The sequence below is a fragment of the Simochromis diagramma genome, unplaced genomic scaffold, assembly GCF_900408965.1.
Source record: "Simochromis diagramma unplaced genomic scaffold, fSimDia1.1 OVJJ01000446.1, whole genome shotgun sequence".
Classification (NCBI taxonomy): domain Eukaryota; kingdom Metazoa; phylum Chordata; class Actinopteri; order Cichliformes; family Cichlidae; genus Simochromis; species Simochromis diagramma.
Window position 1 is genome coordinate 745054 of NW_024386822.1, and position 14934 is coordinate 759987.

At 43.6% G+C, this 14934-nt stretch overlaps 1 protein-coding gene across 1 annotated transcript; it reads right to left on the minus strand.

Moving 5' to 3' along the window:
* Positions 1 to 1060: 1060 nt before the first annotated feature.
* On the minus strand, positions 1061 to 9246 carry irf2bp2b (interferon regulatory factor 2 binding protein 2b). Its single transcript, XM_040027261.1, has 2 exons — positions 8234 to 9246; positions 1061 to 7930 (listed from the first exon to the last, which is right to left on the minus strand). The coding sequence occupies exons 1-2, from the start codon at positions 8997 to 8999 to the stop codon at positions 7188 to 7190; spliced, it is 1509 nt and encodes a 502-aa protein (XP_039883195.1). The 5' UTR covers positions 9000 to 9246; the 3' UTR covers positions 1061 to 7187.
* Positions 9247 to 14934: the final 5688 nt, after the last annotated feature.

The following is a 14934-nucleotide window of genomic DNA, read 5'->3' on the forward strand; positions in this document are numbered from 1 at the left end:
CTTTAGTTTTTTTTTAGCTATATACTTTCACTTGGCTACAAACTAACACGTGGCACATTTTATAACCCAGCTGATGCCCTTGGTGTTATTACTTCATTATCCGTAACCTGTATTACCCTGCAATCTATGTGGACTAAACTGTATACAAGCCAAATATGAATTACTAAATCTATGTCAAATTTAGTGAGGGTAGAAAACGTTTCACCAGAGAGGTCTATAAGTTTTAATGTTGAGCTTTACTATTGATTCACATCTATCTTCTCAGAAAGATGATGTTGTCTTCATTGTTGATCCTTTTCAGGCAACTAATCACAACTGTGTTCATTTTTTGTGTGGGTGGACAACTTTAGCTACAGGCTAATGTTGACAAGCTAGTAACAAGAAATGTTTATATGCAAGAAATACGACCAGAAACCATTTCTGAAAGGCTGTGATCTTCTCTAGTGGATATCAGTGCATGGACTTGTAAAAACTTGCAAAACACATTAATAACCAAGAAAAACGAAGTCAAACTTCTAAACACTGTGTTGTTTAGAAGTTTGGTGACCAACCTTTCTCTGGAATGATGGGGAAGAGGTTGTGAAGTATGTTTGCTTTTGCACGGTGATTGAGCTGCAGTGGTTTAGTGCATTGCTAATTATTACTTGTTAGCTTTTCCTAAATATTACCAAGTAAAAATCGCCAAACACCAACTAAAAAAAAAAAAAAAAAAAAAAAAAGACAAAAAGTTTGACTTGTGGAAAAACTAAAACAAAACTGTCTTTTCTGACACAAATGTCTTCAGATGTTTTTGCTGATTCTACAAATTGACGTCACATTTCTTCTGACCTTTATTCTAACTTTTATTTGTGTCATTAGTTTCTTACATCTTACATTAGCATTTCTGTTTTACCTTTAGTATTTATATGTATTCTTATTTTCTTAATCTAAATGTTTGTTTTCATGCATGTTTTTCACTAATACCAAAGATGAAGAAAAGGTTTTCCTGAAATGGCAGCCTGGGCTGGAAAAACGCAGTACAGCAGAAGAAAGAAACAGAAGAATTCAGGCCTTTATTTTGACAGAACACAATGTGTGTGTGTGCCACGAGGTAAGGATGTGGGGGTGGTCTGTAATGCCCCAGGGTACACAGGAAAGTGCTGACGCGGTGGGGGCCTGACCAACGAATTGTGTGACAGCAGCATGTTGGTCTAAGCTCGGGTCATTTTTCACGCGGGGACTGATTGACCTTTTGAACAGCATTAGGATCTGGACACAGTCTAAATGAAGAGAGGCCCCAGCCCTGGATGTACAAACAACTCATTTGGACACAATGACCCTGGAGCACATGGTTAACCCAAGCTCACCCTAAAGCCAGCACAGCACATCAGCATGGGGTTGATGTCAACACTTACTGCTAATATTTAGCTGCTAGTTGACAAAATTAGGCAACTAGCAAGGACCGAGTTCTCAGAGAACTGGACATTTAAAATTAAAGTTTTTAAAAATTATTTTCAGTTGCTGCTCCACAGAATTACTACAAAACTACTTTTGTTCATTTTATTATTTCACCTGTGTGAGTGAATACAAATGCAAGCTATTATACACATGACATTTAGAAATGCTGCTTTCCTCTCTGGGCCTTGGGCTGAGGCAAACTGTCTCACAGACAGACGTATTGGTTAATTGGTGGGTAACGGAATAATATCATACTGGAATTATACTCACCAAAACTGAAGCACAAACTTCTTGGAAGATAATTACTTTAAAAACGCTTCAAAAAGTTCACCAGCAGCAAAAAAATACAATTAAGAGATCCACTACAGTGAAAAATCCAACAAGTGGTGAGGCCTAGTAGACAGAAACACTGTCACCTGAAGCAGATACCCCCCTCTCTATAAGCTTCAACTGTATCTCAGTAGATACGTTATGAAATAACATTCAGTTGTTATGAAGGGGTAAGCTATCTGTGGAGCCCCAAGAAGCCTTTTGTAGCAGTGTGTACATGCTTTTTTAATGTAAAATTGGTCATTTTAACATAAGAGTCAGCGGATCAAGACCTACATGGTTACCCTCAAATGAGAAGAAATTGGTTAGGTTGTTCAGAAACTATCAAGCCTCAAGCCTGCCGGAACACCAGCAGCACTGTTCACAGTGAAGTCAAGACCGAGGGCGTAGGGACCAGGAACGAAGCTCTGCTCCTTCAAACTACACTAATATTTGCCGTTGCCCACATAGACAAGCTAACTACCTTACGGACAAAGATGGAACTGTTTGGCCACAATGACAAGAGATAAGTTTGGAGGAGTAAAGTTGAAGCTTTGAAACCCAAGAACACTGTATAAACTGTCAAGGATGGTGGTGGCAGCATCATGCTTGGGGTATGTACTGCTGCCAGTGGCACTGGTACGCTGCACAAAGTAGATGGAATACTGGAAGGTTACCTTCGAATTCTTCAGCTTCACCTTAAATGTGCAGTTTGAGACTTGGGATACAATGAGAAGTTCCAACGGGACAATGATACCAAATACACATTAAAGATGGTTTTGGAAAGGATAAAGCAGGCTAACGTTAAGCTTCTGGAATGGAATTCCCAAAATCTTGACCTCAACCCTGTTGAAAGTAGGGCTGAGCCGGCTCGAACCAAGAAACCAACCACTTTAAATGAACTCTAACAACTCCGTCGAGAGGAGTGGTCAAATATCCAGCAAAAATTATGCTAAAAGCTTTTCACCATGACTCATGTTTTTTGAAGCCATTAAACATGAATACTGTACAATCATTTCACCCTGGAAAGAAAATCATTTAAAAAAATGTTCCTGACCTTTACGACCAATAATAAGTGGATGTAAACAGCCGTCCACCACCAACAACTACTATTGACCAGTTTACATCATAATGATTGCTTCTAAATAACATAAAATGAATCACTGTTGTGTAAATGACTTTCTTAAGTCATTTGTAATGTTAATGTGAATCCAATAAAAGCTCACTGCCACGTTATTTTGTATACTATACTTCACAGTTTGAAGCTTTGTGGTCTGTCCAAGCTGGAGTCAAAGTTAAAAACAGCTTTCATATGTTTTATATATAAGATCAGAGAGCTGTCTTTTTCACTCGGTTATGACCTAGTTTCCAAGCATCATAAGTCTCTTTATTTGCCCTGCAGGTATAGTTTCCTACCTATTAAAAATAGCTGCATGGCACAGTGTTTTTTTTAATCCAAGCTACTGTCACTGGCAGTGTTCACGGAGGTGTGAAGAGCTGAGGTTTGTTGTTCCTGCTCTCGGTGCGTTTGCTGTTCTGCAGATGTAAAATCAAGACAACAGCCTTATCCTGGACTTCAGAGTCAGGAAAGAGGAGGCGGTTTGGTGCTGGAGGGGGTTGAGCTTTGGGTGAGGAACAGCTGAACAAACAGAGTGTAGAGAGGGAGACAGGAGGAGAGAGAAACCCAGAGTTTTTCTCCTGTGTGCGCCACGTAATTCGAGCAAACCCATTAATCTCGGGCCGTTGGCTCTTCGGGCCCTTGGGGTGTTGAGTTTCTGTGACAGATGAAAAAAAACGGGGCTGGTTCGACTGGAATCTGAGGCCGACCTCGTGCCAAAAATGAACCATCCTGAGAGAGAGGGCGGAGTTTTGGATCTATTTTGATATGGTCATCCGATTGGCTGAAAGACATCAAAAGGATCCGTAGGCTGAAGGGCCTTTGTATCGAGGCAGGGCTCCCACTCTGCAAGTAGATTTTTTCTGCAACATAAGGCTGGCATAACTGACAATAACACAAGGAGCTAACAAGTAGCACTGTGTGGAAGTTTCCTTTAAATATTTCAGCACTGTGACTAAACTTTCAGGTACTGTAGATGTTCCCAAATTAATTTGTACATAAAACAATGAGCGTAAACAGGCAGAGCCTGGAAAAGATGAACTTCAGTCACAAGAAGAGGAAGATCCCCATAGAGATAATAGTCCAGCATCATGAAGAGACAGGAGGCACTGATACTGCCTGAGTTTACAGAAGAGCTGTGGCAAGTTTAAAATCCTTAAAAGTACCTTGAAAGGTTTGGTGTTATTTTGAAGATTGAGGACAAACCAAAGACTGCTCCGATTCAGGATTGTTGTGTTAGAACTTTTTCAAGTTCTCAGTAATCAACTTTTTGCAACTTAAAGTGTGAAATTCTCAGAAGTATAATAAACCTTTGCACGGTATGACCTCACAATGAGTTAATAATCACTTACTCTAGATTTGTTTCTTCGTAGCACAGGCCTGAGGTCTGAGCTGAACCTCACCTGGTGTGGTCGGGTTGAAGTTTATTTTTAAGCATTTACAGATACGACTCACTTTCACAAAGCTGAAAGTTAGTTGTAAACATTTCATTATGGTCTTAACTGGCATGTTATCACAACCTTACAGGCCAACAAAAATAGGAACAATTGTTGCTAAAGAAACACCAAAAATGCATTCAAGTGAAAGTGTTGCACGAAGCACGGAAGAATAATCCAGACTCTCCAGAACTTGGAGGAAGTCTGAGTAGTTTTAACTCAAAGGCTACTGTTTGGTTTCAGGACTGTGAAAAGGGAAGCGTCATTATCTGCAAAAAACTTTAACAAGTCTCTGTTTTGGGGGGGTTGTTGGGTTTCATTCACTACTGAAGTCAAACAGCAGCTTCCATATTCAGCAGCCAAATCACAGAGTGAAGTGACAGACCTGACACCAATCTTAACATGAATAATATATTAAATTTAAGAAAACAAATCATTACAAACTGACATCAGTGTTGCTTTGTTATCAGTCTGTGAACTTGTCCGTCTGACAGAACAAAAACTGGGTTTTGGGTAACTGTCGCTGCACATCTCCAAGTGTTTCTGATTTTAAAAAAGCAATATTCTCCCCGCTGACAGGATGAAACCTCAAACAGAAAAGGTTGTGTGTACCTGTACTACTGTACTGGAACACAATTTGAAATTATCAGGCTTTACTTGACCTCTTTTTTTAAGTACTTGCATTCATTGAACTATACTTTGATGACAAACTTGTAAAATGTTAAAGGTGCAATGAGAAGCACATCAGTGAATCCTGAGGTTACTTTGGCCATGATATTAATGCAAGGCATTAAATGTTACTTCAGGTTTCCCCACTACACGCGGGAGTGATGCAGAAGCGTGATGTTCCTTATTACCACTAAGTATCAAATAACTGTGACTCATATGAACTCTGTTAGACCTAAGAGGCTGTCTGCGAGTCCCAGTGACAGACTGACAGGAGTGTAAAAGCCTGTCTACTGCTGATTACAAAGTAAGAGGAATTTCATAAAGAAAAAGAGCCATTGCATAACCAAACCCACCACTGACCTACTAGTCTGCTGACCTGGACTGATTTAATCGCAGTTCAGCACAGCACGCAATTATTATAAAACCTCTTTAAGCCCATTTAGGACATTCAAAAACAAGCTATAGATGTTTGTGATATAAAATTTCCTGAAAATCTTGATTTAAAAATGAAAGTTTGACAATCAGGAAAGTTTGAAAGAACAGTCTACCCTCCAGCACAGATACAGCTCTACCAGGAAGGAAACTGCATTCCTTTTAAATGTGCTGCAGGATAAAACTAAACACGCTGTCTGTGGAGGGAGAAAGCTGGGGAAGGGTTAACGTTTTCCTCCCTGCACGGTGTCCTGGCATAAACACATACAGGCCCCCATTCATCTGTCTGTGCGCTCAGCAGCCTTGAAAAGTTACTGCAGTAGGGGGGAGGAGACATTAGAAGAGGAGGGAGGGAGGACAGTGACTCAGGAATTCCACTAAGGAGCACGTGACCCCTGAGCAAGGCATTTACTCCCACCCCCCTACTCTGAAGCAGGGCCCCCTCCTTATTTTCTTCCTGAAGTCAAAGCAGTCAAACGTGACAGCGAGAGTATCCACAGACGACGCTTTGATATACACGTTTAAGTTTGAAGTAAAAGCAAATAAGACAAATAAACGTCGCTGACACGGGGGCGAGAGCGTGGGGGGATTTAAGGTTCGTCCAAATCCGCTCTGACAGCAGCCATTTTGTCTGATGAAGCCGCTTTGTTGTGGAGAACGAAGCCTGTCTGAAACAGAAAAGAGAGCCCTGAGGTATTTCCGTCATCCTGACAGCGTGACAGAGGGTGTAACATGAGGAGAGAAGGGAAAGGAGGAGGAAAGCAAAGGGCTGATCGCTCGGTTCCTGCGCTAACAGTCCCAGTGGGCCTCCGCCGCTCATGACCTCACGTCTCCCATGTGCTTTCATTGGAATCAGGGTGTATTCAGTCAGCAACAGCTCTGATCTGCTGCCAGCATCTGACGAGATGTCAGGCTGATTTGGGTGCATGGAGGAGAAGCAAAGAGAAAACCTCTAGATCCAGACAAAGTGCCCAAACAGGACATGTGAGGCAGTTGTTTTGACATCAACAAACGCCGGAGCGGGCGTCACTTTGAAGCCACGGTGACTATTTTTAGGCCCTCCTTATCTCCCCCCGCACGCATGAGGCACGAGGCCTCAGCGCCGAGCAGCCTCGGCTCACCCACGTGCGATTTACAGTACACAGCATTTATGCAACGCACTTCTACTGCGGCCTTCATCCCCCCTCCTCCATCTCCCTCGCTCCCTGACTTTTCCCTTCCACCCACTGTTCCCTGGAAGCCAATTTGTTCCTGCTGGGAGGGATTGCATCATGACTGATTCACAATCAGGCCATGACTCTCCGACCAACTCCAGGATAATGGAAAATAAGCAAACCACAGAGACACTGGGGGTATTATTACAAGGTCTGAAACTGTATTTGGCAAGTTTTTTTCTTAAACAAGTGCATACATGTACAGCTAGAAGCATTTTTTGTTTCATTTATTAAAGGATTTTGCCAAGTGCTCAAATTAGTCACATTCTATGCTCGACAGGGACTGTCTGCAGACCTAAAGTACAACGACAGACTGAGAAGAAACAGCTGTGGTGGGAAAAAGGAAAAGTCTTACTGGAAACACAGTAAGAAACACAATGTATTAAAGAAAGAAGTCAAATTTTACAGCCACATTTATGAAGTATACACTCCCCTGTGTTCACTATGTACATGTCTGCCAGCTCCTCTGAAGCTTGCTGGGTGAGCTGTGTCTGTTACTTTATGTCCTGCTGTTGTTGCCATACTTGGGTTACAAGAGGGAAACAAGTTCACGAGAAGCAGTCGGAGAACTTTTTAAGGGTCCCGCTCCTTTTTTACCTTTATATCTCCGGCCAATATGGTGGTTATTTCCCCCTGCATGAAGGCCCAGGGTACATTGGAGCCAACCAGCGGGCACCTTTCGCCACTGGGACAGTACACCTCGCCGGTGGCCCCCTGCTGCTTGATGCTCTCCCGGGAGCAGGGGAAACAGAACTTGTGAGAGGGCACTGAAGGGCACTGGACAAAATGAGTGTCCTCTAGCCGCTCATGGCACAGAGTGCAGCACAGCGGCACGCTGCCCGGCGGCACAGAGGAATCCGGAATGCTCTGTGGCGGTGGCTCCATACTGCCGGGACCATGCGGAGCAGAGGGGTTGGCACTCACAGGCCCCTCTCTCTGGGCCAACCTCCTCTGTGAGGGTGACAGGGGGCTCCCGCTGTTCCGTCGTGCCCCCGCCACGGTGGAATGTACCTGGCTGCCGTCCTTAGGTGAGCCCGTGCTGCCTGCGTTATCGGTGGCGAGGATGAGTGCAGTCATGGGAGACTGGCCATTCTGCGCTGTGGCAGCCTCAGGTGGTGTGGTGCGGGAGTGGGGGGAGATGGTTGATGGAGGCGCTGCAGAGAAGCCTGGCAGGGCAGCTGGGGGCATCTTCAGGACTTCAGAGGGTGAGGGGAGCCATGGCTGGCCCTCACTGCCGTTCATCTTGGGGACACTGCTCTCACAGTCTGGCTCAGGGGAGGCCTTCCTCTTCCCAGGCCGAGGGTGCTTCCCTCTGTCTGTGCAAAGGAAAAGCAGCAGGGTTAACAGCCACACTAACATCCCGGCCTGTGCAGAATACGAGGCAGGAAATTTCTAAACACCCTTCCCCCAACAACCACACACACACACACACCTGCTCCCGTACTGCTGTCTCACACAAGAGGTGAACGGGTGCATGCCAGCAGCGTGGCTGGGCGGACCCGTCACGATGGCGTAAATCCACGACACACCGTGTGTGAAGTGCTGACACATTAGTTCCCGTTTTCATGGCGCGTGCCAGCTCACCACATTCTAGTGCAGACACAAAACAAACAGCCTACCTGTTTTTGAGGAAGTGCCACTCATTTCGTACGCCATGACCCGCTGCATGGCGGTGTGGTCCTTCTTTACCCTGCCGTCGAACGTGTGCAGCATCAGGTCCCTGACAGTTTTGCCTTTGTTTATCCAGTCCTTGTGGCTGTCCGACATGTCCGACATGCTGTCCGCCCGGTGCTTGTCTTTCAGCTCCTCTGGGCGCTTGCCGTGCTCCCCGGGGACAGGCGCGATCAGAGCGCCGGGCAGACCGATCTGTGTCGGGCGGCCGCTGAGTGGATGTATGGCAGGTATCGCGCCGTTTACCAAAGGCACCAAGTTAGGAGGAACCGTGCTAGTCCTGCGGGGGTTGGGGCTTTGGCGGTTTAGCTCAGGGGGCTCGTCGGGTTTGGGAAATCCGTTGGGCATCGGGAGGCCGTTCGCCTGCCTGCCCGCCTGGTACTCCGGGCCCAGCCGCGGCGGCCTGTCTGACAGCGGATAACGATCCAGAGGTTGAGGGGGACGAGAGCCCAGGTCCCCAACCGAGTGATTGATCTCTTTCCCGGCGTGCTGGGGCTTCCCCGGGCCGGGAGAGCGGCCCTCCTGAAAGCCGTGTGCTCTCTTTAGCTGCCTGGCAGTCTCGATAACGAATTCAATCCGGTCGGCACCTTCGTAGTTCACACAACCACGGCAGACGGGTTCGGTAAAATCCCAGATCATCGCCCACGGCATGCGGGGCAGATCGCATAAATAGCAGGACTGCCTTCTGGAGGCAGCGACCGCCGTGGAAGACATATTGTATCCCCGAAGCGATTTCAAAATGTCCGACGGCTTGTTTACGTCGCGGAGAAGACGGAGAAAAAGACGTCAACGAGAATAAAATTGGCTGATTTCGTCCTCACGAAGAAGAACAGAGCACCATAGCTGTAGCTGTTCCCTCGGCGCGCCTCCGTCTGAGCTCGCGCTTACAACTCAGCTCCAGCTCTCAACGTACGGCCGTGACGTCAGCACAGACACTGCTCGTGCTCCTGGGTTCTATTTACTGGATTCTTCGACGACGCGCATGCGGGACCCTTTGTCCGGAGCGTTTACGTTTGAAGATATTGTATGCCCGCGAAGAGGGACCACTCTGTGTTTTATTGGGAGCGTAATAAAACACGGCAGCGATCGTAGAGCCAGAATTATCTTTATTTTTTAGTTTGTGCACACAAACAAGGAATTTGACTCCGGCTCACTTTGCTTTTCATCATATAAAAAAAAAAAACGTTATTTACAGCATGTTGAAAAGCAACACACATAGTCACATTATATGCAGAAAGTGTGTATACTTGATTATAATCTGATCTGCTGCTGGGTCTCTTTCACTCGGCAGGAATTGCGGCTCCTAAAACACACCAAAAACACCTGTTCAATTAAGAAAAATCATTTCACTTTGATCTGTGTCAAACTGAAGTCATTTCCACATTTCCAGGCTGTGGGACTGTAAGCTTTCATATTTAAATGATCCAATTTAAAGTTTCACAGCACTAGAATAAAGATTTTCTCCAGCATTAATTTCAATTCAATTCAATTTTATTTATACAGCGCCAATTCACAACAACAGTTGCTTTAAGGCACTTTATATTGTAAGGTAGACCCTACAATAATACATACAGAGTGTGCATATATATCTATATATCTATCTATCTATATATCTATATATATATATATATATATATATATAGAGAGAGAGAGAGAGAGAGAGAGAGAGAGATATGACCCCCCATGAGCAAGCACTTTGGCGACAGTGGGAAGGAAAAACTCCCTTTTAACAGGAAGAAACCTCTGACAGAACCAGGCTCAGGGAGGGGCGGGGCCATCTGCTGCGACTGGTTGAGAGAAGGAAAACAAACCAATTTCTTATCTTCATTGCAACACTGATTCTTTTTACTGTTAATTTTTAATGTTCTTTAAAGATTTCAATTTATCATCATCTGATAATGTCTTTGATGGAGTGAGCAGCATTCAAAGGATATTTATCTGAAAGGTGTTCCTTGAGCCATGTGACCTGAGAGATTTTGTTAAACCAGTTTTAACACAAAGAAAGCCCGGCTGTGTTGAACTTCCTTTGTAAGACACCCCTCAGACCTTACACAGTGTTTTTACAAAGCAGGAACGTCCAGAGCTGAAAGATGAAGCCAACACGGAGGTGCCATGTTTACTTTGTTCTGTTGTACTAATATGCAAATTTAACTCTTTCTGTATTAGTGGTAAAATAGCAAAACATTAGAGATACATCAGTATAAAACAAATTTTCCACGTGTGGGACTAATAAAGGTTATCTTATCTTATAACCTGAAAAATATAAACAACAACATTAAAATCGCAACAACTAGTTAAATACAGTCACTGTGTGTGTAATTTAAATTTATTGTAATGACACTACACATGTAAAAAGACAATAACATAACAAACAAGGCTGTGTCTGGTTCCAAATGCAGTTTTTAATACACCGGCACCGACCTGCTTCACGACATATTATACTTGGTTTGAAAAAGGATGCGTGGAGTTTGAAGCAGAGTGGGACCTCTTTTCATTCAATTCTTATCTTTGTCTGCAGGGCTCCAAGTGTTTTTCTAAATACCAAAGATGCAGACAGTGAAAAAATAATCGTCCGATTTAAATAATCAACTCTGCAGTGTCATGGCAACAAGTGTTAAAGCAGTTCTGTTTAGGAGATCGGTGTGACGCTGAGTGGGTGTTAAATCCTTCTGTTGCATTCCAGTCTCGTTGCCAGGCACATCTGACATCAACACTGCAGAAGCCAATCCCAGAATTAAGCTGCTGTTACCAGGCAAACTGTAGACCTCCCTCCCTTCTATTCAGACTTCTGCTGAGCTGAAATGATCATTTTCCTCTCACTGGTATGAATAGTTATAGCAATAGAAAGCAATAACACAACTGGCAGTAATTCAACCAAAACCTACTTTTTGAAGTAAAATATTATAGAAATGGAAAGTATTTAAAAATGATAGTAATAGAAAGCCATTAAATTTAAAGTGATAATATACCCAGTTGCATTAAAATTAGCATGTATTTTCAAGTTTATTAAATGCAGGTAAAGCCCAAAGGCACAGAATAATCAGCATAATTGATTAGAAATAAGTACAGTGTAGAAAACTGGTGCTAAAAACACCCGTGAGCCATCATATAGATGTCCATTTATCCATCTATTTTCTACAGAGACACCCAGATCTCATTCTTCCTGGTCATCATCTCCAGATCTACTGGGTGGACACCACAAATCAGCCAGCATGTCCTGGACACCATCCACAGCTCATGGCCATAGTTCAGGGTAGAAACACAGACTGATACAACATAGGAACATAAACAATTGACCAGTCATCCAACAGCTTATTTTTTTTCCATTTTAGCTCTATTTGACTGCAAACTATCCCAGTGTGAGCTGAAGATCACAGCCCGAGGAGGCCAAAGGAACCATATCATCTGCAAAAAGCAGAGACGTAGCAGAGATAAGCCACCAGAGTCAGCCCCTACTTGGGTGAGCCTAGAAGTTCTGTACATTCAATTATGAAAGAGAGAAACAATTAGAGAGGTGACCTTGGTCCCAAAAGCAAGAATTGTTGGGAAATGCTCACTCAATTCAGTTTATTTATCTAGTGGCAAATCACAACTATAGTTGCCTCTACATAGTAAGGTAGAGACCCTACAGTCATCATTTCTCCAGTCAGGCTTCAAGACATCATGATGTGCCTCATTTGCTCAGTCAGATGATGGAGGCAATGAGGGAAAGGAAGTAAGAGGGAAAAAGAAGAACAATGTATCCTGTTTTGCCAGTGTATGACTGGCCGCTGTAGGCAAATATTTAGGAGCACAGAACTCTTTGCATTCTGGACAACAGTCAACATGAGCTGCATTTAGTCAAATCTTCAGTGGGAGAGGTAGACAATTGGAGATCTGAAATGCAGTAAGGTCACATGAGGTGTAACCTCTCTTCCAAAAGGCTACTTCATCAAACACTTTAGAGGAGTAGGGGAAACATCCCTAAGAACCTAAAAAAGAAGTCCAGTTGCCTTCAACTCAAGTGCTTAAGTCTGCCATGATCTGAATGATGGGAAACCTATACAAAGAAATGAATGTGCTCATTAACACCGAGATCTCATTTGAGACTTTAACTTCAGCGTCGAATCCATAGAGCCTACACAAGTGGCCGACACCATTGGCAGCATTTCTACTTGTGTGTGGTGTTTCTTTGTTGCACTGCAGTTTTCTGCCAAAACACTAACTGTTGGTGGAGTTTACCTCTCTGTTTCCTTCCAGTCAATTAAAAAACTGCTGAGTGGCCAGAAATGGATGAGAGGACTGTGTCAACACAACATGTAGTTACATTTGTAATGGGTAGGTGGAGGTCAGATTAAGGTTTAGGGTTTAAGAAGGCTTTGCTATTAATGGGTTCCAATAAAAAATTTAATGCAAAACGACCATCCCTCTTAAGTTATCATCAGCAACTACCCCAATGCCAAACCTGTAATTCAGTGACAAGCAAAAAGGACTTTTTGGAGACAATTTAGACTCAGGCATTGTTTGAGGAGCTTGGAAAGAAAAGTCTCTGGACTTCTTTAAGTTTATTGAAGCTGTTTCACCTCTTATCCAAGAAGCTTCTTTAGTTTTAAGAGCCACTGGTGGAGAGTCCCTGATTTTTAAGCCCTATCGGGAGTGTCTCAAAGAGGGTCATGGACCCCCTGTTGATCCTCTGCCTAATCACACGAGCCAAGGTGTGAAAACAGGTGTGGGTCACAATCAGCCAAGGCTTCAGGTGAACCCACTGTGAGACCTTGCCCCACCCTGTCATGTGATTTACTGAGAACAATTGACCCAAGATGGGAGGGGGGGTTAAGGCACCTGGGAAGGATCTCCAAACTGGACTATACATGGTAGACAGTAGACTCAGGCATGTAGGAATGATAATGTGTATGTGTTTGTTAGTCCCCATAGGGAAATAGTTCCTCTGCATTTAACCCATTCACCCAGTGAAGCAGTGGGCAGCCACCAATGCAGCGCCCGGGGAGCAGTGTGTAGGGATGGTACCTTGCTCAGGGGTACCTCAGGGTAGCCGTTCAGTGGAGTCGAACCCCCGACCTTCTGATCATGGGGCCACCACTCTACCTACTGAGCTATCCCTGATTATTCCTACTCTCATTGCCAAACCTTGAGAGAACATTTTTTAAACAGATCAAGAATGACTGTACTTTCTAATGAAGCTCATATCCTTTAATGTGTGCAGCAAGGTGATGGAGATCTTCTTCTGTGGTAGTGAGTACCATCTAGTTTGCTGCTGTCTGCTGGGGGGCAGCGTCAGTGCCAGAAATGCCAGCAGGATGAACAAACTAATCTGCGAGGCCGGAAGCATCATTGGTCAGAATTTGGAGATGTTTGAGTCAGTGAGGGCCAGGAGGTCACTGAACCTACCCTCTCCATCACAGACAGCCCATCACACCCACTCCACACCTCTGAGGCAGCAGAGTGATTCAGCCTCGATGCCATAAAGAACACTTTAGAAAACCTCTCTATAAAGCTGTATAATAACTTCATTCTGTGACAGGTTTACACGCCTGTCAGGCAAAAGATGCCAAACATATTGTTTATTATAGCTTCATGCAGCCGTTTATCTTACATCTATAGTGTACAGATTATTTATTAAAGCAATTTGCACTTCTCTGATACACAACGTCAGTCTTACTTTCACTGTTTTTAACTAAATTCATTTTAATTGTCTTTGGGGTTTGTTTTTTTATCACTGTTGTATATATATAAATTCCTGCTCTATCTCATAGTATAATCTCCTTACCAGTCACCTGTTATTTTAAATGTGTAGTTTATTGTTGTTCATTGTGCAAGTTCAACCCATGCAAAAAATTATAAATAATAATATAAAGTGCATTCACTTTTTCTGAGCTAATTACAGATGAACTGAGGTGAAGTGGAAAACTCCAGTTAACTGACCAGTCAAATGCCCAGTTTGCCTCCTCCCTTTATTCCCAGCTGGTTGTGATAGATGGCTGCAGTAGCTCAGTCACCTCTTTAAGAGCCTCTGTGACAGGGTTAGTAGAGTTTTGTCATGGTGTGTTGTTATATATGTAACTGATTAAAGTATGTGTGCTGTTCATAGGAATTTTGTATATATGTATATTTGTATATACTGAAATATGTATTTATTGTGTCATGTAGTTTTTCACATGGTTTGATAACCCCAGATGTAGGCTATTCCAGAAACTCACCTGAGGTAGTCTCCAAAAGTTGATTCTGTTCATCTGGACGTAGCGTTTTGTGGGAGAAACATTTTGTCACTCATCCAAGTGACTTCTTCAGTCTCAGCTGACTGCAGGCAGGTAGAGTATTAAAGGAAGACAGCTGCTCTACGAGGGTTTCCTGTGAGTTAGCGAAGTCCTGTTTTTTGTTTTTATCTATTTGATATATAGCGCTGGAGTGTCCTAATCAGGATTACATTATAGCTAATTTTGTCTCAGTTTACTTGAAAGCCTTTTCCCCAGTGACCTTTGACTCTCTGCAGATCAAAGGCAAGGGGAACCTCTGCATGTGATCCTTCTTCCTACATGAAAACACAACAAGCGACAGCATGCCTGACATTTCCCACATCATTCACTCAACACTTCAATACATAAGCACAAGTTTTCCATGTTTTGCTCTGGATCTCTAGCCATCGGTCCAA